This window comes from Phoca vitulina, unplaced genomic scaffold (assembly GCF_004348235.1).
Source record: "Phoca vitulina isolate PV1807 unplaced genomic scaffold, GSC_HSeal_1.0 scaffold88, whole genome shotgun sequence".
Lineage (NCBI taxonomy): Eukaryota > Metazoa > Chordata > Mammalia > Carnivora > Phocidae > Phoca > Phoca vitulina.
In genome coordinates, this window is record NW_022589791.1 from 1112476 (window position 1) to 1138953 (window position 26478).

Sequence of the window (26478 nt, forward strand, 5' to 3'; positions counted from 1 at the left end):
TTAGTATAACTGGTAATAGCAAGTAGATTTTTCTGACTATGCTGCCGGATGTTGGCCTTCTATTTTCAGATAGCATTATCTATAACTTGCGTTTATAACTAACTGGTATTGTTAGCATTATCAAAAATATGAACTGATTTACTTATTGAATGCACAGTTGATCATAAATTCAGCCATCCCAAAATGAGGTCATGTAAGCCCTAGCACAGACTACTTTAGAGACCACTAATGAGCTACTTTAGTATTCAGAAAAATCAGGCTAATAAAGCTAATATTCTTTTGCTATTGAACCACTGTGGATAATTCAGTTATTAGAACCCATGGCCAATATTTTAAAAGAATGGACCATTTGCTTTTCATATTTTTAAAATACTTAAAATTTTTCATTTGAGTAAAATGTTAGAACTCCACATATATTGTTTTTTTTAATGTTTTGTTTGAACTGTGGTGTGGTTCTAAAGAATCCCCCAAAACTAGTAGCGTACTTGAAATATGAGTATAGATTACTTAGAGTTGAGCTAAAAATCCTCTTTCAGTATTTGGATTTTTTTGTTTGTTTGTTTAAAGATTTTATGTATTTGAGAGAGAGAGAGAGCGCGCATGAGCAGGGGGAGGGGGAGAGGAAGAGGGAGAAGCAGACTCCCCACAGAGCAGGGAGCCCGACGTGGGGCTCGATCCCAGGACCCTGGGAACATGACCTGAGCTAAAACTGCAGACGTTAACTGGGCTTGCAGTTCTGTAACAAGGTACAAGTATGTTGCTAAATTAGCTGATGTTAAAGACAGGATTCTAACGTAATCTTTTTTCTTCCCCCTTCCGTCATTCCTACATCTCTTTTTTCGAACTGTGAACTAAAGTGGAAGACAAGCATTCCAGTGATGCCAGTAGTTTGCTCCCACAGAATATTTTGTCTCAAACAAGCAGACACAATGACAGAGACTACAGACTGCCAAGAGCAGAGACTCACAGTAGTTCTACGCCAGTACAGCACCCCATCAAACCAGTGGTTCATCCAACTGCTACCCCAAGCACTCTTCCTTCTAGTCCATTTACGCTACAGTCTGATCACCAGCCAAAGAAATCATTTGATGCTAATGGAGCATCTACTTTATCAAAACTGCCTACACCCACATCTTCTGTCCCTGCACAGAAAACAGAAAGAAAAGGTATGCCATTATTACTAGATGCTGCACGTTGAACTATAGTTTCTGAGTTTTTGATTATATTACATTATCTCCATTAGCTTGAATAAGACTCTTAATTATAAATTCTTTTTAAAGTTTTTTAGAATGTTACTGCATAGATTTAGGTCTAGAGTTAGCCATATTTAGATTTTTTTCTTTTAATTTTTAATTATGAAGCCTTAGAACTGTTTTTTGCCTTTGACACTTTGAAGTCAAGTGCTTAATTTATAACAGTTAGTAATGGCTTAACTAACTTTTAGCAGAGTCAAAGGACTGTCCCTTCATATTTGTATAAAGTAATTTTTAGTTTTTGTGATAAATGTCATGATGGTTTAGTTTAGATATTGTCTCAATTTTCTGTTAATTAAAATTTGATACGAATAGAGACATTTTAAAACTTGTTACTTCTGCATAACATGCAGCTATTGGTTTCAGTTTGTGAATTAGAAAACTGTGTTCTGGGCCACAAGATAGAGTCTTAATGTCTGAATTAGAACTTAAATCTGAAGAGAAGTTAACTTTGTGACTCAAATTGTGTTTATCCAGCTCAGTGCTGATAACCATAGCTTGTTAAAAGAGAGAAAAATTGTGGCAACTACTACTTTAGGAGGTAACACATAACAAGCAGAGTGAGGAGATAAGTATATTTGCACAGACCACTCACAATTCTAAGCTTAACACATTATAATGTGTTTTAAGAAATTAAGGAAATTAAAAGGCAATAAGTAAATAAATTATGGGCAGACCCATTAGCAGACTAATTAGCAGATTAGCATAAGTAAATATTGAGAAACTTTTAAATGTCCTGTGGGTTTAGGAGATGCTACAGGGATCTGATGAGTCTTTAAGCTTTTAATCTATTGTCTGATTCATTATTTCACATTGATTTAATTTGCTGACAAAGAGTTCTCATAATTAGATTTCTTTTGCTTCTCGTTTCCTTTTATGCATGTTTGAATTTCTTCTGTAGTCTTCATTACATATTAAGCCACATACTTTTATCGTATAGCGCTTAATACGTTATAAACAGGTTGTTCCAAATGTTGTCAGATTCCCCTAAGATGGTTTGTACCAGAATTCATATATATAAGTCATATTTACCCTGAAGCAGAATTAAGTTAGTATTGTAAAGAGGATTCTTGAGAGATGAAATCTAAATTAATACAGTAATTGTTAATGTAGTAGTACTTTCTAAAGGATGTTAATGGTTCTTCAATTCTTAAATTTTGATTATTTGGTCACAAATTTTATTTTAAAATCCTGGTCAGTTAAAAAAAAAAATCTGATGGCCTTTAAAAAGTCTTTATCTCATTTTATCTCTTGTTCATTTAACTCTTCCTTTTTGAAATTCTTTTCCCTGGCTTCTGGGATACTGCTAGCCTTTTCCTAGTTCTCTTCTCACCCCTTAAATACCAGTATTGTTCAGCTTTTTACTGTGTTTTGTTCTTTTTTTCTTGCTCAGCATGTTCTCTTTTGCTGGGCAGTCTTGTCTACAAAAGTGACTCCCAAGTCTTTATTTATAACTCTTACATATATCTGCTTCCTTTCTATAAGCACTTGGTATGTCCCAAATTCCTCTCAGTAAGTAACTACACTGTCCTCCCAACTCTTTCTTGTTCTTCAGCATTTGTCCCTACCTACCTATCAACAAATCTTGGATTCTGCCTTCTGTATCTTATGTGTATATATCCTTTTCTCTGGTTATTGCCACTACCATTATTGAAACTCGGGACATCTCTCTTGAAATAAACCTGTTTATAAATAACTGCTCTGATTCCTTCTACCCAGACTATTCACTTACGGTGGCATCATTATAAAATACAGATTGGATTGTGCTTTTTCCTTCTAATAGTTTTCCATTATCTACAGGATAAAATCCATACTTCTTAGTAAGATTATACCAAGTACTTGAGAGTCTGGTTGCAGCCTGTCTGACTAGCTTGATCTCCATCATTTCACTCTTACATTCCTTATAATTCATCTTTTGCAAACTTACACATTTCTGAGCGCATGTTATATTCTTTCTTGTTTTGAGCCTTTGCTGAAAAGAAGGACATGTTCTTTCTTCCATTCTGTTGAACTCAGTATCTTTCTTTAAGGCCAGCTCTTATGTCCTTGGGTTCTCAGTGTCAGTTAACCTCTCCCAGTCTTGTCCCAAACACTGGTGCTTATATTTGTTTATTATAGCACTTACCACATTATAATTTTAGTTCATTTAATTAAACTGTTTAGGGTTAGGTGTTAATTACATGTTGAACTTGTTCTCCCTCCATGCTTCAAGCACCATTCCTGACAAACTTTTTAAATATTAAAAATTAACTGTGTACCAGGCATGGTGCTAAGTATTTAATATATATTTTAGTTTATTTCTTAAAACAACATTGTAAGGGAAGGTGGTATATCTCTTAGATAAGAACCTGAACATTGCCACTGTTTAAGTACATGATGTTAGAGGCAGTTTCTCTAAAATTCATGTTATCTCCATAAAATTGTAGGTAATGAAAGACACAATCAAATCTGTATTAATTTGGACTCCAGTAATTCAAAATTCCTAACAAATGATAGATGAGTCAATTTTAATTCTACAAAGTATGTTTGCTAATCACAAACTTTACCTAGAGTTTCTGCATGTAATAATTTTAAACTTAAAGAGGAAAAGACTTGGTTACCTTGCGATTGACTGTTGAAATAGGGAAAATTGTATAATCTTTCAAAGTACTCCTTACATATGAATGAAGGCAATATTGTTTTTTTAAATTGTGTAACAATTTGAATCTTTTCAGATTGTTTACCAGTTAGTCTAAATTTGTGAAGTGTCCATTAATTTGAAATATATTTTTTTCCTCAGTGGAGACATTCATGTTATTCAAGTTAAGCTTCCTATTGACTCTTCTCATCAATATAGTGATTTCCTTGTTTGATTTTTCCTTAACAGATAATTTATATTAAAAGGTTGATGGTTGGGTAAGCTCAGACTTCTCAGACTTTTGGTTGTAAGTGCTAATAGTATAGCTAAGCTCTATCTGGGGGTGTCAGTGGTAGGATGCTGTAATAAATACGAGAGCAAGGTCTTTGTCATTGTGAACTGTTGCTCTGTTCCTAGTTCTTGACAAAATAATAGGCAGTCAGTAAGTATTTACTGTAGATGGATAAATAACTGAAAGAATGGTAATGAGTGTGTTAAAGGTTGGGGAAGCACCTGCAGTGGTCATGGTTTTAAAAATGTATTTGGAGAAAAAGAAGAGGATTACATTTGTTGTGAATCTAATTAAAGGATACCAGCAATAGATTTAGATCTGTTTAATGCCAGCGTGCCTTTAAGAAAAAGAACCTAAGATAAATTCAGTCTGTGCTTGCTTGAAGAGAGTGTGGAGAATCTGAAGCTCTCGTTTTTTGTAGGGAACAATCCTGGTGTTAGGTAGGGTGAAACAAGGTTAGGTATCCTGTATTTGTTGTTAGGGTAACATTTGAACATCTTTTGGCAAGATTACTCTACTGGACAACGATAAAACAAACTAATAGAGACAGTGGTGTGCTTAAAAACCTAAAACTTGATTTTTTTATCAGTTGGCATCCTGTTAGCCAACCAACCTCCCTTCCTTCCTTCTTTTCTCTTTCTCTCTTTCTCTCTTTCTTTCTTTTTCTTTCTTTCTTTCTCTTTTCTTTCTTTTCTTTTCTTTTCTTTCTTTCTCTTTTCTTTTCTTTTCTTTCTTTCTTCCTTTCTTTCTTTCTTCCTTTCCTTCCTTTCCTTTCTTTTCTTTCTTTCTTTCTTTCTTTCTTTCTTTCTTGATTTAGAGAGCAAGAGAGGGAGTATGAGTGGGGGGTAGAGGGAAGGAGAGAGAATCTCTAGAAGACTTTTCGCATATCTCAGAGCCCGACGAGGGACTTGATCTCGTGACGTGAGCCAAAACCAAGAGTCAGGAAGCTCAACGGACTGAGCCATCCAGGTGCCTCTGCCTTCCCATATCCCCCCATTGACCATTCTAAATTGTTACTCTTCTACCCTCCCTTCCAGATTCATGAAATGACAAAATAGGCAGGAGACCATTACTTTGGCCAAATGACTGCCAGAAGTCAGAAGAATTTAATGACCTTAGTTATTAATGCAAGTTTATTTAGTAATTTATTAGAGTTATGATTTATTAGCATAGATAAACTTGAAAAGTAAAGCAAAATAACCAAAGCAGCAGACGTTTGCTAATCTTCTGAGGGCTAGCATGTATCTAAATATTTTAGTGGTTACATAGTTCCACACTCAATCTAGTGGGAGGGGGGGATTAGTCATTCATTAACATGAGGTGTGAGTTAATCACTTGGAATAAACTTCCCTTTTATATTTTGATGGTATCTATAGATTTGAATGAACCTGAAGACTTCATATGCATTAAGGCAGTAGCCTCTTATAGCCAATGTAGAAGGTCATTAACTAGCTTTAGTAGGCCATGTTCAGCTCTCCCTCTGTTGCTTTGCTTTATAATAATTTTTAAGATTACTAAGTATTCATGAAAATTAGGAAAACTGGCCACAGAGTTAGTGACTCAAATTTTGTTGAATAACTGAATACATTAGTGGAAGAATTTAGTCTGTTTTAGTCAATAAGTTTAAAATTATGTTAGTCAACCTAAGATGGCACTTTGAACAATGAGACGGGAAATAGCTGTGATGAAAGAATATTAGAAAATACTGTTTATAATTTGAGGGGTAGGGGAGGGCTTTTTTTTTTTTTTTTTTTTTTAAAGATCTTATTTATTTATTTGACGGAGAGAGAGAGAAAGCAGGAGCAGGGAGGAGGAGGGGCAGAAGCAGAGGGAGAAGCAGGCTCCAGGGAGCCTGATGTGGGACTCGATCCCAGGACCCTGGGATCATGATCTGAGCCGAAGGCAGCCTCTTAACCAACTGAGCCACCCAGGCACCCAGGGGAGGGCTTTTTAAATCAAGACCCAAAATGCATTTGCCTTTAAAAAAAATGTTGATAGATTTAAACATGTAAGACATTTAAAACTCTCTGACAGAGATAAGGTTTGAAAGACACATCTCAAATTGGGAGAACATACTTGTAACATATGTAACAGTATGTTATAGATACATTAAGAATACATCAAAACAATAGGAAAAAGACAATCCAGTAGAAAAATGAGCAACAGATAGGAATAAGCAGTTTATAGAAGAGGAATTTAAGATTGCCAGCCTTGGTTTACAGTTAGAAAAGTTAGAATGAATCAAAGACCTAAACTTAGGAGCTAAAACTATAAAACTTGAAGAAAACAGGTGAAAATTTTTATGACATTGGATTTGGTTGTGATTTCTTAGATGTGACACAAAAACCACAGGCAACAAAGGGAAAAATAGGTGAACTGGACTTCATCAAAATTAAAACTTTTGTGCATCAGAGGGCACTCTAGAGTGAAAAGACAACCCACAGAATGGGAGGAAGTAAATTGTAAATCATGTATCTAATAAGGGATTAATATCCAAATATATGAAATCCTGTAACTGAACAATTAAATGAAACAGCCTAGTTCAAAAATCTGCAAAGGACTTGAATAGACATGTTCTCCAAGGCTAGGCAGTAAGCACATGAAAAGGGGTTTAACATCGGGGAAAGCATATCAAAACTACAATAAAATAACATTTCACATCCTTAGGATGACTATTACAAAAACAGCAATGAAAATAAGGGTTTTTGAGGATGTTAGACCCCTTGTACAGTGCTTTTAAGAGTGCAAAATGATGCAGCTCCTATGGAATACCGTTTAGCAGTTCCTCAAAAAATGAAACATAGAATTACCATAGGATCAACCAATTTTTTGCCTAGGTATATAACCAAAAGAATTGAAAGGGAATCAAACAGGTGTTAATACACTGATGTTTGTACCAGTTTTATTTACAATAGCCCAAAGTTGGAAACAGTCCAAGTGTCCCATCAGCTGATGGACAATAAATAAATGTGTTATTACTCAGCCTTAAAAAGGAATGAGATTCTGACACATGTTGCTGCAACATAGTGAACCTTGAAGACCTTAGTGTAAGTGAAGTAAGCCAGACACAAAAGGACAAATGTTATTCCACTTAATATGCAGTACTTAGAATGGGCAGATTCATAGAGACAGAAGGTAGAATAGTGGCTACTAGGGAGTGGGATGATAAGGAGCGCCCTTGTCTAATTGGTTACAGAATTTGTTTGGAGAGACGAAAAAATTTTGGAGAGAGATAGTGGTGATGTTTGCACAGTAATGTGTAAATACTTAATGCCCCTGAGTTGTAAACCTAGAAATGGTTAAAATGGTAGGTTTTATGTTACATGTATTTTAACAGGGTAAAAATTTTCAAGAGAAAGATTATCAATGTATACTGGAAATTAAGATTAAAATAAGATTTTTCACCCTTGAGCTTAGTGACCATTACCAGTTGAATATGGGGAAGCACAATTGGTGGGAGTAAGTTGGTTATTGCAGGAATCACTTTTTAATAAAATCTGTTAAGAGTTGCAAAATATGTTTATCCTTTATATGTATTATCGTAAAGATTTCCTTGGTTGAACAAAAAGCAAGTTGCAGAAATATGTCTTAATATATTTTACATCAGCACCATACTTATGTACCTTTGTAAATGCATAGTAAAGGTTCTGGGTGTATATATGATTTAACATATTCATGAATTGTCAAATTAAAAATAAATGAAAGTCGCAGATTATATACCAGGTGCTGTCACCTAGCTACCTTATTACAGTTTTTTTTTCTACTACATTTGAATACTTTGTTTCCTTTGTAACTTCTCCATGTCCTCATCTTCAGTATAATACCACTACTACAAAATAGAACAAAACAGGCTGCCCTTGTTGCATCAGTGGTTTGAGCTTTGTTCACATGTCCCTTTGAATATTATTACAGCAACTGTCTAAGCATCAGAGGAAATTGATTAGAAATGCAATATAGTACTTTTTACTTTTTAAGTGCAGTGTCTTTTTAGATCTTATTGTAGATCTAAAAGGAATTATTCGGCATACCAAAAAAATGTAGGTCAGAAATAGATTTTTACTTTGGTTTATACTCTTGGATACTTTGAATGGGTGCCTAGAATTAGAAGAGGTGAATATTACTTAAAACTTAAAGAGTCAGGGTATAGTAACAGATTTCTATTTGATTTATATGTGACGTTTAGTCTCTGGTAGGTTGCGCCCCCTACTGGTAAGCATTGGAAATGTAAATGAATAATTCATATTCACAAGCATAAAGGGAAAGAAGTTTTGTCAAAGAGTATACACAAAAAAATCAGAGGATAGCCTATTTTAAAGCTCATATTAAACAGTTGGTTAGAAGTCTGTAAGTCTTAGGGGCGCCTGGGTGGCTCAGTCGGTTAAGCAGCTGCCTTCGGCTCAGGTCATGATCCTGGGGTCCTGGGATCGAGCCCCACGTCCGGCACCCTGCTCAGCGGAGAGCCTGCTTCTCCCTCTCCTTCTGCCTGCCACTCTGCCTACTTGTGCTCTCTCTCTCTCTCTCTGTCAAATAAATAAATAAAATCTTTAAAAAAAAAAAATTTAAAAAAAGTCTGTAAGTCTTAGAAATGTCAAATGGGAAAGTGACTTAGTTTATTTAAGTTTAAAATAGGTTAGGTAAGAAACTGAAAAATGCTCAAAGGAAGCTAGGTTTTTTTAATGCTTGGGAAAGTTTGCATTTAAAGACTGAGACTGGAGGGTGATACTCTTTAAAAGTGGAAGAGCCTATAGAAATGGCTTTGTAATACAAAATACTACATTTATTCCCTTATGTACATTTAATTCTGTCTTTAACTATTTTCAAAGGTCCCAAGTTTTTGTTTATGTTTAGTTTGATACAAATTTGTATAAGCACGTTGTTAAGTATATTAGCCTTACTTCCTAACAGATTCCAGATCAAAAGGTTTCAGGTAAATAGAATTGTTAATTAAAATTAAATATCTATATAGAAAAAAAGTATATTTGATGACTGTTTCCTTTCTGTGTTTTTCAAAAAAAAAGGAAGAGAGGTTTAGTATTTTATAAGATTATTTAAAATAAGCCTACATAAGTTAAATTTATCTCTAAGACTATATATAGTTACCTTTATGAAAATAGCATAAAGTAAGCTGTTAATTGTCTGTTTTGTCAGTTATTTATGGATGGAAACCTTAGGCTTTCCCCCCTTTTATCCAAAGTTCTAAACCTAGAGGTTAAGAGGGAGAGCACATGTACATGAACCTGGGCCTTTATTGCAGAATCAGGCACCCATTCAACAAGTACATGTTGATGCCATCTTGGTGCCAAGTCCTATTTTGTTACCAGGGCTACAGAGGTAAATACAACAAAATCCCTCTCCTGAAGAAATTCAAGTTCTAATAGAAGGGAAAGATAATAAACTATGTAATAGAAGATGTTGGGCAATATAGTAGATCTGTGTTAGGGCACTCAGAACACAGAGGAGAGGTACCCAACTAGTACCTTTCTTTTGTAATATTTTAATGGTAAAACTAAGACTGCCTTTTAGCATTTTATATTTATATTATTAAAGTCAATATGTTGTTCTCAGTTATACATGTAGATTGAGGTAAGTAATAAGTAAAATGTTTAACATGTAACATGCTTTGGAAGGGCATTTGTATGGATATGTCTTTTAGGGAGATGAGGTGAGTGGAGCCATTATTTAAAATAGTGTGGAAATACTTACATGAAGAATCTAAAAAACAAAACCAGGCTTACAGATACGGAGCACAGATTGGTGGTTGCCTGGGGGGAAATGAGTGAAGGAAGTTAGAAGGTACAAACTTCCAGTTATAAAATAAAGCATGAGGATGTGATGTGCAGTGTGGCAACTATGTGGTTAATAATACTGTTGCATATTTGAAAGTTGCTAAGAGACTAAATCTTGAAAGTTCTCATCACAAGAAAAAGAATTGTGTAACTATGTTTGGTGATTATTTCACAGTATATACAGATAACAGTGCTGAACACCTGAAACTAATAATGTTGTATGTCAGTTACACCTCCGTAAGAAAATAGTATGCTGAGGACCTGCCCTGGAAAAAAGGTTTAGCACTTTCCTGTCTTGCATCTTATCCTTAATTCCACTCACTCCTGTATGTTTGTGCTGTGCTGCTTTATTTTGTTTTGGTTTTGTTTCCTTTGGTTTTTAATGTTAAAAGCAACCTTGGAAGCTCTCTAATCTATTTTTTCAAAAATCAGCAAGGGATGTCAGAATCACCCATAGAATTCTTAGAAGTTCAACATACGCTTGGACCTCCCAAGCTCATTAGGAGTGGAGGCCAGGTATCTGTTCTGTTTTGTTTATAGATGATTCTGATACATATTCTGTTGAAAACTAATACTCAAAATCAAACCTTTTAATAGAAAAATTCTGGCCTTTAGATAAAGAGGTTACCTGTTCAGGGGTCTCATAGATAGTAAGTAGTACCAACTGGTTTCCATACTACTTTTCAGTGATCTCTCACAAAACTTCAGAAGAAACTTCTTAAGGTAAACTTATTAGAACTAGGAGTTAAGGATATTTAGTTTTTGTTACTTTATTTCTTTATAGTGATAAGTATTAGTTTCCTATTTTGGGGTGTTTCCTTTTGGATTGAAGGGCAGCACTGAAGAGTTTTTAAGCTGTGCTAATTTTTCAAATCTGTGGGTAGATTTAGCCGCATCAAAATACATTTGAAAACAGTTAACACCTTCTCCATCTCCTATCATTAAAAACAGAAGAAAGCAACAATAAAAGTAACAAAAAGAGTAGGGATCATTTCAGAGGTATGTAAGTACTAATTTGATTGTTCATGCAGAAAGTAAAAATACAGAACTTGTTTCATTTTATACATTAATCAAGAAGGCCCCTAAGCTATATATCCCCTAAGCTGACTCTTAGGGAATATGATCCTGGAGAAAACAGCTACTGTCGTCTCTAATTACCCCATAAAATGCAGTAACTGACAGGTTTACACAGGGAAAATCTTCATTTCATTCAAGTTTCTGTATACTTGTCTATGAATCCAGAACTGCAAAGTTGAACATATCAGCAGACTGAATAACCCTCCTTTAAAATGCGTGCCATCCAAAAATTCAGATGTCTTACACTTTATAAGTTTTGATCATAGTTGATCAGCATAGCCATGAAATATATTTTAAAGCAGCTGTGAGGTCCATACTTCAGAGGCCTATTGCCCTTAGTTGTTGTGACTATTACAGTAGTGGTATAAAAAGGCTGATAGAGGAGTCCTTTTTTAGTAAGTTTGCTTGTAATTCTCAGCTTCTGTGGGGGACGTGAAGACTAATGAATGTTTAGTTCTTAGAATTGGAATTGAGGATTTACAGTTATTAGGTAGCAGTGTAATACTCAAATGCAGTGTGCCTGGAACTTTTATACATCATAATAGCAGTCTTAATTTGGGTTATATAATGTATATATGAATTTGAAAATCTTCAAGAAATGGGTGTATATGAGAAATTAAAGATACTTTCGCAAATCTTCATCATATTTAGTTTTTGGGCCAATATTGTAAGAATATGTATGAACATCTTGAATAGTTGAGTCTTAATGTTTTTACCCAGAGGTTCTCTGTTTCTTTTTTCTTCCATTAAAGTTACTGTATTAGTAAAATTCCATGGTACGAAAATACAGTTCGTGTTCATCTTTCTGTTGGTGGACATTGAAGTTTTTTAGTTTTGTGCTAAAATAAAAACAAGCATAGTATTATAAAAATTGTTGAATGTTTCTCCCAATTTACATACATCATAGTTTCTCTAAGGGTATTATACCTAAGGAGAATTACTGGGTCATCAAGTGTGTGCATCTCCAAATTTCTTAGATAATGCCAGATTATTCTGCCATGTGGTTGTATCAATTTAGTCTCCACCAGAAATGTTAAGTTCCTGCTACACCTTCTCAATTTTTGATATTGTCAGATTTTTAAAGTTTTTGTCATTCTGGTGAGCGTAAAAGGATATCCTGTTGATTTAAATTCACGTTTTTCTGATTATCAGTGAGGTTGATCATTAGTTTTTTCTAAAACCGTTCAGTTTACTTCTGTGGAATGTCTTTACTTCATGTCTTTTGTTCATTTTTCTATCATGTGGGTTTGTCTTTTCTGATTTATAGAAGTTCCTTAGAAGTACTTTGGTTATCAATGCTTTGAATGTAATTGGTTTGCTTTTTGTAATTTTCTGCATCTAGATGTCAAAGATACCTTCCTGTTTTTGTCTACTAGTTGTAAAGATTTTAAACGTACATACAGACGTTTAATCTACCTTAAATTGGTTTTGTTTTAAATACAAGTTTTCATACTGGCAAGACACATTTCACTAGCTGTGTTCTTTTTCTTCATGAATTTTATGGCTGTACTGGCCCTTAACCTTTTTCAAATAAGTTAATAGAATCAACTTGTCAAATGATGCCAAAAATGCTGTTGGGGTTTTCATCACAATTGCATTGACTCTATATACATAATTTGCAAGGACAGCTTTCAAATAATGATAATTTTCCATGCAAGTTTTATACTTTTTTTTTTTTGTTTTTTGTTTTTTGGTTTTTTTGAATATAGGGTATTATGGGTGAGGTTGCTCTTTAAAAAGGATTCTTTTTAGTGCTGATAATTTTTAAATGCTACAAACAGAGCTAGGTGCTTTATATATTTAATTACAAAAGGAAAGTACGTAATCTGGAAACTCAGTTGTTAAGTATAAAAATTCATAGTCTCATTTATCTGCTCCCCTTAGCCCATTCTGGAGGTGCTCACCATGGTGCCAGTCCTGATTTCTTTTCAGGCCATTGTCATGTTTGGGACGGTTATTATTGTGGTCATAAACATTTTCACCTAAAATTAAGTCCAAGAGAATTGTATTGTCCCTTTATCCTAATAGAAGCTTATTTGAACATGTAGTTAATATGTAACTGTGTTTGAAACAGTATTACTAGTAAACAGAACATGGTACTTTTAGAACCAGACATGAATATGGTTGAATCACTGCTTTACCAGGTTTTGTGATTTCAAGCAAGTTACATATTCTTGTTCAGAGAACTTTTCTCACCTATGAAATTGGGATATAAAAATGCCTACCTCATTATTCTAATCAGGCAAATATTTACTGAGCCCCCTCTGTGCTACCTTGGTAAAATTAAATGAGGTCACTTGAATTAGGTGTTTGGCACATGAAAGTTGACTTTTTGATGTTGGTTCTAGTTTCCTCTATTCGAGTAATTTTTTTCAGCCTTGTTACCTCCTTTTTACTTAGAGTCAACACCAGGAGACAAATCTGTATCACATTCTTGCACAACTCCTTCCACATCTTCTGCCTCTGGACTGAATCCCACATCTGCACCTCCAACATCTGCTTCAGCAGTCCCTGTTTCTCCTGTTCCACAGTCACCAATACCTCCATTACTTCAGGACCCAAACCTTCTTAGACAGCTGCTTCCTGCTTTGCAAGCCACGCTGCAACTTAATAATTCTAATGTGGACATATCCAAAATAAATGAAGGTAAATTTTCATAGTTAACAATTTTTTTTAATTCATTTGTATTGTGCAGAATTCTGTGATTAGTAAAATCCCCAGTTTAGGAATGGTCTTTGTTTCATTTTGAAATTCACATTTGAGCTTCATTCTTTTACATTTATATCCCCCATTGTTTAAGGCCTTTGGTATTGTAATTGAGTTAGCAATACTTGGATTTTTCTGTATTTTTTTAAGACTTGGCTTTGTATCTGGTAGTTACTGGAAATAAGCTGTTCTGTTTGCGTAATATGTATGGTAAATTTTTTTTTAAGTTAAAAAACAGCATTTTCCAAAACTGATATAAAAACACTTGAATTCTAGCATATTTCAAAAAACCTCTTGTATATGGGTAAATCATTATTTGGAGTATTAAAAATAGGCTAATTACTCAAAGTAGGAATTCAGGTAGTTCCTTCTTAGAATACTTGAAAAAAAATTTGAGATGGGAGGTAATGGTTAACATTTTTCTGTTTTTCCTAGTTAATTGCATTGTTAATTCCAACTTTGCTTTTCAGTATGCTACTAAATTACTTACGGGAGCCACCTCAAAGAAGTCTGAATAAAAGTGCATGTAGTTTTAATTCACAAGCCATTGAAATAGTCCTGAGAGCATTGCAAAATTTTGTTTAGAATAGTCGATTTTGACTTGTGTACATTGTCACATAATATATTTAACAGTAGTGTTAAGTGGTTAAGTTCTTCCTTTATCTTAAAAATGGAGCTATTTCAGGCTAGTTGGTCAATAATTCTGGGGGTTTTTTTGTACTTTTCTGCATTTTGATTTTATTCTTTTAAGGTAACTATGCCATTCTCCTACATGATAGGTACATGTTTTACTAGGGAAAGTGGGGCTCTTAAACAGTTTATAAAGAAATGATAGCATAAGAAATGTCAATAATAAAAGATCTTGTGCTCTGAAAATACATGATGTTCTTAAATTACCTAGCTTTTTAATGTCTGTTTTTAAAAGGTTGTTGCAGGGTTTGAGTGGTCAGCTTGTCTAATAAAGCATTTGCATGAAATAGCTACCATTTATCCAGTTAATTCCATGTAACCTACTAAGCCCTTTAGGTATCAGTGAATAGGTTTCAGGTATAATCAGAAGTTCCAGGGGATGCCTGGGTGGTTCAGTCATTGGGCATCTGCCTTTGGCTCAGGTCATGATCCCAGAGTGCTGCGATCAAGCCCCGCATCGGGTTCCCTGCTCAGCCATTTTATTACTCTTATCTTCTAGATTTCTGTTTTGAGAGTTCTAGTTTGAAACACTGCAGTTTCCCCTGGGGGTTTTTTGAGTTTTCAAGTTGTTACTAATGCCGTAATATGCCTCTTGTGTTTTTATTTTAATTTAAGATATGTTTTTAGTTCTTACAGCAGCTGTGACACAAGCCTCATTGCAGTCTATAATTCATAAGTTTCTTACTGCTGGACCATCTGCTTTCAACATAACTTCTTTGATTTCTCAAGCTGCTCAGCTCTCTACACAAGGTATTGATTTTCTTAGGTATCACTAGAATTATATATTGATTTGGAGGGGGATTCATAGCAAATTTTTTTTTAGTCTTTGAAGAGATTAGCTATAATGATTTGATGTTTGATTTTTTTTTTAACACCAGTATTTACAGTATTTTTTTTTGAGATGAGGCAAGCATTGACATTTATCTTGCAGTATTGCCATTAAATCTGTAATATATATTTACTTCAGAATTTGTCAGTGAAATAGTTTACTCCATAAACTGATATGTCCTCAATCTTTGTGAAACATTGAATATATTTTGAGTTGAAGTTTGGTTCAGGCTTGATGTTTGGTGGTTTTTGACCAGAGGATACAGAAATGCTCAAGTCCTTTCTTAAATTAGCTATTTCTCTTTTTCTGTGAAAGCATCCAATGGAAAGAGACCTACATGGGAACAAAGGAGAAATGAAAGGGTCATTTGGACTTGTCCCCCAGCCCCAGTTCATAAAACTGATAAACTTAGCCAGGAACACTTGTTCTAAAATTGAAATATAATAGTGAAAAAGACTCAACAACCCTCTGGTGAGCCTCATGAGACAGGAGATAAAGGCCTAAATGTAGAATAAAAAAGAAATGAGAGTGGTGAGGATGCCTTCCATATGAGAATAGGTTCAGGCTTACCTTTTTGCTTCAGCCTTAGAAAGGGGTTAGGGGAGGCACACATTGGGTGTGCTTGGTTCTGATCCACAGCTCATTTAGTCTGTGTGGCCCCAGTGAGTATTTCAGATTCTGACTTGCTCAGATAAGTGTTCTCTTTGGGGTTCAGGCGGCATGTGGAGAGATGGAAAGACTTTTGCACATATATTACAGAAGTTTTGGGTTATTTGAAATTAATTGCTTCACTTTTTCACAGCCCAGCCATCTAATCAGTCTCCAATGTCTTTAACTTCTGATGCATCATCCCCAAGATCGTATGTGTCTCCAAGGATAAGCACACCTCAAACTAACACAGTCCCTATCAAACCTTTGATTAGTACTCCTCCTGTTTCATCACAGCCAAAGGTATGTTGCCTTTGAGGGAAATTTGGAAAAGAAAGCACTCACTTTTGGAAAAACAAGCTTAATGTTTTAGAATCTGTATTGTAGAAAAAGCCCTTTTTGAGAATGTAGTAGTGGTGGAATGAATGATGGGTGAGAATAGATGCAGGTTAGATTCTTAGTAAATTGAGGGGGGCTAGAGGAGGGAATTGCATCTGCCACTTTTTATTATTATTATTATTATTAAAGATTATATTTATTTGAGAGTGAGAGGGAGAGAAAGCATGAGCAGGGTGGGGGGGTGGTAGAGGGACAAGCAGACTCCCCACTGAGCCAGGAGCCAGATGTGGGGCTTGATCCCAGAACCCTGAGATCATGACTTGAGCCAAAGTCAGATGCTTAACCGACTGAGCCACCCAGGTGTCCCATCATCTGTGCTACTTTTACATGCTGATTGTTTTCTCTTACTGGCTTTGGGATTTGTGACATGGAGAGTGGGATAAAGAAGGGTATACTAATTGTCTTAATATTTGTAGAATTTTTTAGCTCTAAAAGATAGAACAGGTTTTCCAGTGGCTTTTCCTCCCATACTTTTATTTTAGAAATGAGTCCGTTTCTGTGCTACGAGCTTTATATGTATTTAACTTCACATCATGAGAATCAACTACTCTTTGCTTCATTTGATAGATAAGAAAATGAAGCCTGCAGTTAAATCTAGTTTTTGTGGTGGACTCAGGATTTGAGGACTCCGTCTTCCTGAACACAACCCATTTTACTAAGCTGTGCTACCTGTGTTTATCCAAGCAAAATCTTGCATGGGTGGCTCCCCAGAGCAGTTAAAAATTGTTGGTCTGTTCTTACTGGACTATAAACAGGACCTTAACAATGCTGCACTCAGATTTTGTACTACATCATTTGAGTCTTGCCCACAAATTTGTAAGCAAATCCCAGTTACACTCATTCTTTGCTTTGTATACCACCAGCAAAAACATTAAAAGATTTGGAAGTTAGTATATGCAAGTTGCAATTGTTTTTTTTTTCTTTTTAAGATTTTTTTTTTATTTATTTATTTGAGACAGAGAGAATGAGAGAGAGAGAGCACATGAGAGGGGGGAGGGTCAGAGGGAGAAGCAGGCTCCCTGCCGAGCAGGGAGCCCGATGCGGGACTCCATCCAGGGACTCCAGGATCATGACCTGAGCCGAAGGCAGTCGCTTAACCAACTGGGCCACCCAGGCGCCCTGTTTTTTTTTTTTTTTAATTGTAAATTTAGGAAATTCTTTTTAATTAAAAAGTGGGCTATTTCAATCTTTTATGCCAAAGAATTTTTTTTTTTTAAGATTTTATTTTTAAGCAATCTCTACTCAATGTGGGGCTCAAACTCACAACCCTGAGGTAAGAGTCGAATGCTCTACCTACTCAGCCAGCCAGGCGTCCTGCCAAAAATTTTATATTGAAATAAAATCATAAACAGAAGCCTTAAAATAAAAATGCATTGAAACATAACTTGAAACTGGTAGGCCAGCTTTTAGGTCTTCCTATTGGCTCATCCCTTCCCTATTTAAGTCATTTACCTAAGCATATTTTAGGGTCAGTCTGGATTGGGTTTTTTGTTTTTTTTGTTTTTAATTCTGTGTTAAATGTATTAGTTTATTACACAATTTCTTATTGTTTGCATTTTGATGGGAGAAGAATAAAAATGTGAGTTTCAGCAATAGAAACCTTATTACTAGAGCTTAAGACTCATCCTCAGGGTGGTATCTTAAGAGTACAATAAATGATGACTAAAAGTGAAGTGGCAATGTTAGTTTTACAGTCATTTATAAAATTAGCATTTCAAATCCCTTAAGCATATGGCTAACAATTTTTAACATATGAAAATTTTTCCAAGTTTTTTTTTTTTTTTTAAAGTGGGCATTCAGTAATATGATGTAGACCTTATAAAAATGTTCTTTATAAAAGAACATGTTCTTTTATGTTCAGAAGTAAAAAAAGAAAAAAATCTATCCAGATTTTTTTGGGAGCATATTAATTTAAAAAAACGAAAAACAAAAAAACGAAGGGGCGCCTGGGTGGCTCAGTCGATCAAGCATCTGCCTTCAGCTCAGGTCATGACCTCAGGGTCTGGGGATTGAGCTCAGCAGGGAGTCTGCTTCTCTCTGCCCCCCCCCCCCCATGTTCTCTCTCTCTCTCTCAAATCTTTAAAAAAAAATTTTTTTTTTTAAACTGCTATTGGAGGATATGACTTATGTCTCTCTGCCTTAATTTGGGGCTTATATTTAAAAGTACTTGTTTTCTCTCTCTGTGGCATCTAAATATGTATAGTATATATATCCCCACTTGATAATCATGGACCTCTTGTTCCACCTCTGTAGGGTACCATCTTTTTGAAGACCACTCCAGTTGAATTTTATATGGGCCGTAGCTCATTCTCTAATAACCAGTCTATACATTCTCTGCATATGTGGTTGAAATTTGAGCAGCTGTATTTTTAGGAGGTGGTAACATTAGTCTTTATTGATATAAAAGTAACAGTAAATCAGAAGAGCTATTTTAGTGTATTGGAAAGAAAACTGGGCTCAACATTAGAAGTAGTTTCTTGTGCTGTTCTGCTGCTAAGAAAATAATCTTTATGGCCTTGGGCCATTTTATGAAGAAATTAGATCTTAGTCTCAAAACTAGACTCTCTTCTAACTACGTGAACTTCATTTGATTCTAATTTTTTAAATCTCTAGATTTTTTGGAGTTTAAGATTATCCAGCTAGATTTGGAGGTGTGTGTGGATTTGGGAACTTAAATGACCATGATTTACATAATTAAATATGTCTGTATCACTAATACCAGTTTTATTATGAAACAATTAGGACAGCTCATGTTATCTTAAAAATTACTAAAGAATTAAAAAAATGCTATGGTGAGCGCTGTGAATTGTCTAAGACTGATGAATCACAGACCTGTACCCCTGAAACAAATAATATATGTTAATTTAAAAAAAGTATTAAAAGCAAAAATAAATTACTAAAGAATAGAAATAATAGGGACTTTTCATTGGTAGTACTTGTGCTTTTATCTAGTTTCCATGGTATTTATCTATGTGATAGAAGCCTATCTCACCAGATTTTGACATTTCAGGTTAGTACTCCAGTAGTTAAGCAAGGACCGGTTTCACAATCGGCCACGCAACAGCCTGTAACTGCTGACAAGCAGCAAGGTCATGAACCTGTCTCTCCTCGAAGTCTTCAGCGCTCAAAGTAAGTTGATATGTGTTGAAACATTATTTTTTTCCTTAATATTGCATGCTGCATTGTTTGAATATTATAAAAATATATGTATAATAGAATGTGATCTTGGAAGAATTCATGGATAGCCTAAGTTTTATGTATTAAAAGACTTACAAAGGCAAATCTTATCTATAAGTAGGTTGTTGTCTCTAGTAGGGAAGCCAGGTTATTTTTGAAGAAAGTGATTCTTTAGAATTTTACTTAGTAGAATATGATAGGATATGTGATACTTGTACAAAGAGGGCACTTGATTCTGTAATACTTCACTTGTTGGAAATGACCTCATTTTTAACCTCCTCATAGCAGCTTTAGATTTGAGTGTATTGATGAAGCCAAAAATGTTAAATTTAAAACATAGGCCGATATTTCCCAACTGGTATGTGTCAGGTTTTCCTAATAGCTTCAGCTCTGACCCCTGTGTGGATTGCTTGTCAGATAGGGCTGTATTGTGTTGTCACGTTTCTTTGTTAATTAACAAATACAACTTTAAAATGATTTTCATTTGATTGATTTTCCTATTTTTATTTCTTGCTATGAGGTGGCAAAATAATTCAACTGTTGTTTTTATTGTTGTTTTCTAAACAAGCATTTCAGAACTTATACATCCAAATGAGAGTTGTTCCCTTCAAAATAATCACCTTGGGAAGCTGTCTACTTACTCCAGCAATGTTGCCATTGCTCAGAACATTTTTGGGAAATTCTTCTTTTAAATTGTCTTTAGAGGCTGCAGTATTATTTTAAATATCCTCAGTGTTGAAAACTCTTCATCCTTTGGGAGATTTAGTTTTTGGAAATAACTGAAATTCATTCAGAGCCAAGTCTGGTGAAGCAGGTAGGAAATCAACTTGGGTGATTAAATTTTTGGTTCTCACCACCATATCCCCAAACCCTAGCCCAAACCATTCAGTTTTAGAAGAAGACAACCAATCTCAGAGTATTACGTTTTTGGTCTTATTTTGCCACTAAACTCATTCATTGCTGTCCAATAAGATGCCTGTATTTTGCTTCACATTATCTACCCTCTGATTGAATACTTCATTCTGATGTTAAACAAAGGCAATAGATTTTTCCCCTCATCTACATGTATTTAAGATAGACTATTCAGTTGTGCCTTATATCTACAACTGTTAAAATGTGACCATTTCTTAGTTACATTCTTACTAGTGTTTCTGGTATACAAAACCAACAGGTCCTGCTATGGAATTTGGAGAGCACTATTAGTTTAAATTTAACTGACATTAGTGTTACTAAAAGGGCTCTTTTCCCCCCAAAAGTGTGTTAGAGGAATACATGTTATAAATACACTTTGGATTTTAAATTCTGTTTATTTGATGTTAATATAACAAATTTTTCTTAGGAATTTGGATATCTTTAATTTAATAGAAGGTATTGACAATTTCTAGGATACCTACTTTTTAAAACATAGTGCACATTCAATTCTGTTTTCTCTTCCAGTAGCCAGAGAAGTCCATCGCCTGGTCCAAATCATACTTCTAGTAGTAATGCATCAAATGCAACCGTTGTACCACAGAATTCATCTGCCCGACCTACGTGTTCATTAACACCTACGCTAGCAGCACACTTTAATGAAAATCTCATAAAACATGTTCAAGGATGGCCTGCAGATCATGCAGAGAAGCAGGTATGTTACATGATTCACAGCAGATGTTTTACCTGTGGATGAGTGACAAAATATAACTTCTACTTCTAGAAAATCTAATCTAGGTCACTGAATTTAAGCTACATTTGAAATAACTAATTTCTAATTAGATTGCTTATAGTCACTCTATAAAATATTTGGTAAATACTTACTGTAAGGTATTTATGAGATAATATTTTATGGTTTCACATAAAATATTTTAATATAATTATTGTTATAGCTACCATTATCAAATACTCAGCATTTAGCACGGTGCTGAGTGCTTAATTTTTTGCACTTCTCAAAACTGTTAACCAGGACAGATAATGAGTTCTCCCATTTTACCGATGAGGCCCTTAGGACCAAATAAATTACATATCAAGGTCACCCAGTTAAAACAGTGATGGGGCTCAAAGCCAGTGTGCTTTTTCCACTCAGCCAGCCGCTCTCATAGTTTTAGAACTTCTTCATACGACTACTCTTACATCTCTCCGCTAGACTAGCAACTAGAAGTTAGGAAACAGTTTTGCTCTGGAATGAGGGACCTTTGGACATTCTAATTACTGCCATTGGCTTCTTCTCTCTTTTAGCGGTTTACTGTCTGAAATTTTCTCTTAAGTTCACAGAGATAATGTTGTGTATCTTATGACCCAAGAATACAGTAAAGGCCCTTTTATCAGTGTTACTCCTGAACTTTACTCTGGCTGACTCAGCACCTTTTATTAACCACAAATCATGAGTTCTTCTATCCTAGTGCTATGCAGTACTGAAATTGGAAATACTATTTTCTCCAGAAGTTGAAGGGGGAAATTTTGAAAAGTACCTTCCACCATTAGAGACTGGTTTTTTTGTTTTTGCTTTTTTTTTTTAAAAAAAATCATTTTCCCCCTTAGATTCACTATCATTTTTGTGGATTTAAATGAGAAGAATTACTCTGTAATCTTGGTATAAAGTTGTACTCAGAAATTTAATGTTTTTTTGTATGTGATTGTGATTTATATTTTATGTGATCTTTATTTATCTATCTATAGGCATCGAGATTGCGAGAAGAAGCCCATAATATGGGAAGTGTTCACATGTCAGAAATTTGTACTGAATTAAAAAATTTAAGATCTTTAGTCCGAGTATGTGAAATTCAAGCAACTTTGCGAGAGCAAAGGTAAGTTTTTCATGGACAGAATTTTTGTCTTAGCATTATAGATCTTAAATCAGACTGAAGAATATAAATCAAATTTCATTTCTGAATTTAAAGTTCTCTTTGATATGTCATGTTCCATAACACTGTAACTGCATTACAAAAAAGATGTATTTATTTTAGAGGTGGGGGGCAGGGGGAGAGAATCTTCAAGCATACTCCCCGCTGAGTGCGGAGCCTGACACGGGGCTCTGTCTCAAGACCCATGAGGATCATGACCTGAGCCGAAACCAAGAGTCGGATGCTCAACCGACTAAGCCACCCAGGCATCCCACACTATGACTGCATTTTTATAATTTAACTAATATTCCTGGTAAATGGTAATGGCATCTAGATTTTAGTTTTCTAACGCATGGTAAATGCTTCATTAGACTTTATTCTTAATGTAAGGTACAGTAATATTTAAAAAGTGCAATGTTAGAACACTGTATGTTAAGTATACTGTAACCTTTAAAAAAATTGTTGACAGCAACTAATTGGTCTCCTCTTCAATCGAGGATAGTCCTCTATTGCTGAGCGTACTTGTTTCAGTTGAAATTTCAAATCACTATTTACATTGTCTTTGGATCACCTATAGATCCCTTGGAAATTTAGTTGTCTAGCAAGTATATCTATTTTCTGAATTGTTTTCACCTAAACTCTTACTGTCTCACATTTCTTAGTCTAGTAACCTGCTCAAGTAAGGCTGTCTACATCCCAGTAAATAGTATAGATACTTTTTAAGTGCATCTTACAAAATCAAGGACAAACTTTTAATGGCCTCTCACATCCTGTCTATTTAAGTCACTGGGTCACAAGTAGAGTTAGTCTTAACATGAAACCACAAATATTTAATAAATACCAAGTTGGAATTTATAGTAAACTTGGAAAAGTAAGTTTTTACCTAATCTTTCAATTACTAAACTGTCTGGAGTTACATTGTGAATATCAACTGGGATTTGTTTACTCTAGGATTGCTCTGAAAGTACTTCAAACATACATAAAATTTGACCACATTTTGGCTTAATAAGACAGATGATTTGACTTTTAGGAAATTATTTGCAGCCTCAACTATTGACACAGTGTACACTGGTAAATACCAAGCCACTTTATGATTATGCCTAATTCACTGGTACAGGCAGTAAATATACAGAAGAGAGAGGTCAGAAGGGGAACAGTTTTATGAAGTTCATAGAAATCTAGTTTTTTAAAATATGCATGTCAGTTGGACTTTGACTCAGCTCTATTTTTCTGAGCCTATGTTTATATTGAGAATTGTTCTTTAATATGATTAAGTCTCTTGCACCTAGTTAATTCTAGGCTTACTCTGTTGTGGCCTAGAAAACATATGCAGTATAAGTTTGTCTCGTATTTAATACCTGCTGCTGTGTGTGTCTGTCTGTCTGTCTTTGATACAGCAAACAAACCACATTTTAAATCAATCTTTATAGTCAGATTATTGAGAAATTGTTAGAAAACTAGGAAACATTCTAACTTTTGTTGTCCTAATTCTTTAATACATCATACATTCACTGGTCATTTTAACTCTAGGCTAATCCATATTTATTCATTTTTAAAGATTTATTTATTTGGGGGGGCAGAGAGAGGGAGAATTTCAAGCAGACTCCCTGCTGAGCACAAGAGCCCCCTGTGGGGCTTGATCTCATGACCCTGAGATCAGGACCTGAGCCGAAACCAAGAGTCAGGACACCTAACTGACTGAGCCACCCAGGTGCCCCTAGATTAATCCATTTTTAATTACTAAGTTTTAATTGTAGTTTACTCATTTTATCTTTTTAAGATATTTCTGTAGTTAAAGTTCTGTTTGGTTTTTCTGTAACATTTATATGAACCACACAAGTTCTAATGCCTTCTTTTATTTTTCAGGATACTATTTTTGAGACAACAAATTAAGGAACTCGAAAAGCTAAAAAATCAGAATTCCTTCATGGTGTGAAGATGTGAATAATTGCACATGGTTTTGCGTACAGAAACTGTAAATCTTATTGCCCAATCTTAACATTTTTGAGCTGCATTTAAGTAGACTTTGGACCGTTAAGCTGGGCAAAGGAAATGACAAGGGGACGGGGTCTGTGAGAGTCAATTCAGGGGAAAGATACAAGATTGATTTGTAAAACCCTTGAAATGTAGATTTCTTGTAGATGTATTCTTCACGTTGTAAATATGTTTTGTAGAGTGAAGCCATGGGAAGCCATGTGTAACAGAGCTTAGACATCCAAAACTAATCAATGCTGAGGTGGCTAAATACCTAGCCTTTTACATGTACACCTGTCTGCAAAATTAGCTTTTTTTAAAAAAAAAATTTGGGGGGTTAATTTATCATTCAGAAATCTTGCATTTTCAAAAATTCAGTGCAAGCGCCAGGCGATCTGTGTCTAAGGATGCGATTTTGAACCATATGGGCAGTGTACAAAATATCATGAAACTGTTTCCACACTTGCACCTGATCAAGAGCAGTGCTTCTCCATTTGTTTTGCAGAGAAATGTTTTTCATTTCCCGTGTGTTCCATTTCCCTCTGAAATCCTTGATCTGATTTTATCCATTTTTTTAAGGCTCCTCTTTTTCTCCTTTCTTAAGGCACTGTTGCTATGGCACTTTTCTATAACCTTTTCATTCCTGTGTACAGTAGCTTAAAATTGCAGTGATTGAGCATAACCCACTTGTTTGTATAAATTATTGAAATCCATTTGCACCCTGTAAGAATGGACTTAAAGTACTGCTGGGCATGTGTGCTGAAAGTACATTGATTGCTCAAATATAAGGAAATGGCCCAATGAACATGGTTGTGGGAGGGGAAAGAGGAAACAAAGCTAGTCAGATGTGAATTGTATCTGTTGTAATAAACATGTTAAAACAAACAAAAAATTGTTAATTTTTCTTTTCCTTCGGTCAATGCATATTAGAATTTGAACTACCTGGGACTTCTTTATCAGAACTATTCTTGTTGAATATTTATACTTAATTGAAATAATTCCTTAAGGGAGGTTTTGTTTAAGGCATATTAACAGGAAATTGTGTATAAGATATTTAATGAAATATGAAATTCAACAAGAATGATTAAGTCACTTCCCAAGTGGTTGTCATTTGTTATAAACCCTGGTTTAACCTGTCTTGCTATTATGACATTTCATTTTGAAGGATGTTTGTGTTGTAGCTAACTGTTCAAGTCTGGTGCTGACTGCTGTTCTTAGCCATCACAAAACGCTAAATTTGTGTAATTGGAGCTTCCTTCTGTTATCTGGAAATGGTGGGAAAGCTCAGCTTTGTATATTGTTTCCTAAAGTATATTAAAATAAAAAAAGAAACTATTGCTACTATAAAATTACCTTGGCTTTTTTTTTTCTTTTCTAAAATATTGGTCACATGGCCTTAGCATGACACTGCCAGTATTAAATCACAAGGGTTTCTTTATGCAGAAAATTTAATTTTAATTTCAAAATCTTACCCGATCTAGAGACTTTTTTTTTCCCTGTTGAAGCGGATGTATTTATGTGCTTTCAGAACTGCCAGCACCAAGGGCTTATTTTGTGATGTTAGACATTAATGTTACTGCATTTTTGGATATGAAAATTCCAAAATTGCTCTTGTGCTTGAAGCATATTTAAAGTATAGATGATAATGCTCAGACCTTTCAATAAACTTTAAAAAGTAAAATGTAAGTGATAGTATGAATGATACTTTCTAAAATACAAAAAATGTTCCAGTGTAATTAAGAGGAATTAAAATCTAATACTGGAAACTGGGTTTTTTTTTTTTTATTGTAACTTGAGCATACTTTTAAATGTAAGAAAAGACAAATGTCAAATCATATCATGAAATGTTCATACCTGTAAGATTGTTAACATTTGCTGGGCTTGATTAGTGCATGTAAATGAAACTCCAAAGATCAATGTTAAGCTAGAACTCTCACTGATGGAGTCCTGTATCTTTCCTGGAAAGAAGTGAGCAATTTGTGATGTAGTAGGCAAATGTTTCCTGATCAGATGGCAACTTGACTTGTGATTTAAGGTAAATTTGAATTTTATTTGCTAATAGTTTATTGATCTGTCACCTTATTCCTTTGCTTTAAAAATTGTTTACATCCCTAAATGAATTGCTCACATATATATAGGAGAAGATGCCTAATATGATATTTCTTGGTGAATTTTTAAACAAAATTAAAATTTTTGTGGAAATATTTTTACAAT

General features: G+C 34.7%; 1 protein-coding gene across 6 annotated transcripts in view; it reads left to right on the forward strand.

Annotated features, from left to right (window-relative positions):
- Positions 1-25608, forward strand: part of WAC (WW domain containing adaptor with coiled-coil) — an 85164-nt gene extending 59556 nt beyond the window's left edge. For 4 of the 6 annotated variants that reach the window (XM_032395883.1, XM_032395881.1, XM_032395878.1 and 1 more), the window contains exons 7-14: positions 858-1166; positions 13426-13671; positions 15049-15171; positions 16053-16201; positions 19308-19426; positions 20912-21098; positions 22127-22254; positions 24157-25608. In XM_032395883.1, the coding sequence (XP_032251774.1) occupies positions 858-1166; positions 13426-13671; positions 15049-15171; positions 16053-16201; positions 19308-19426; positions 20912-21098; positions 22127-22254; positions 24157-24226 (1331 nt within the window). In that variant the 3' untranslated portion in view covers positions 24227-25608. The remainder of the gene's footprint in view (positions 1-857; positions 1167-13425; positions 13672-15048; positions 15172-16052; positions 16202-19307; positions 19427-20911; positions 21099-22126; positions 22255-24156) is intronic. The other 2 variants (XM_032395879.1, XM_032395884.1) reach the window with 2 other exon arrangements.
- Positions 25609-26478: the final 870 nt, after the last annotated feature.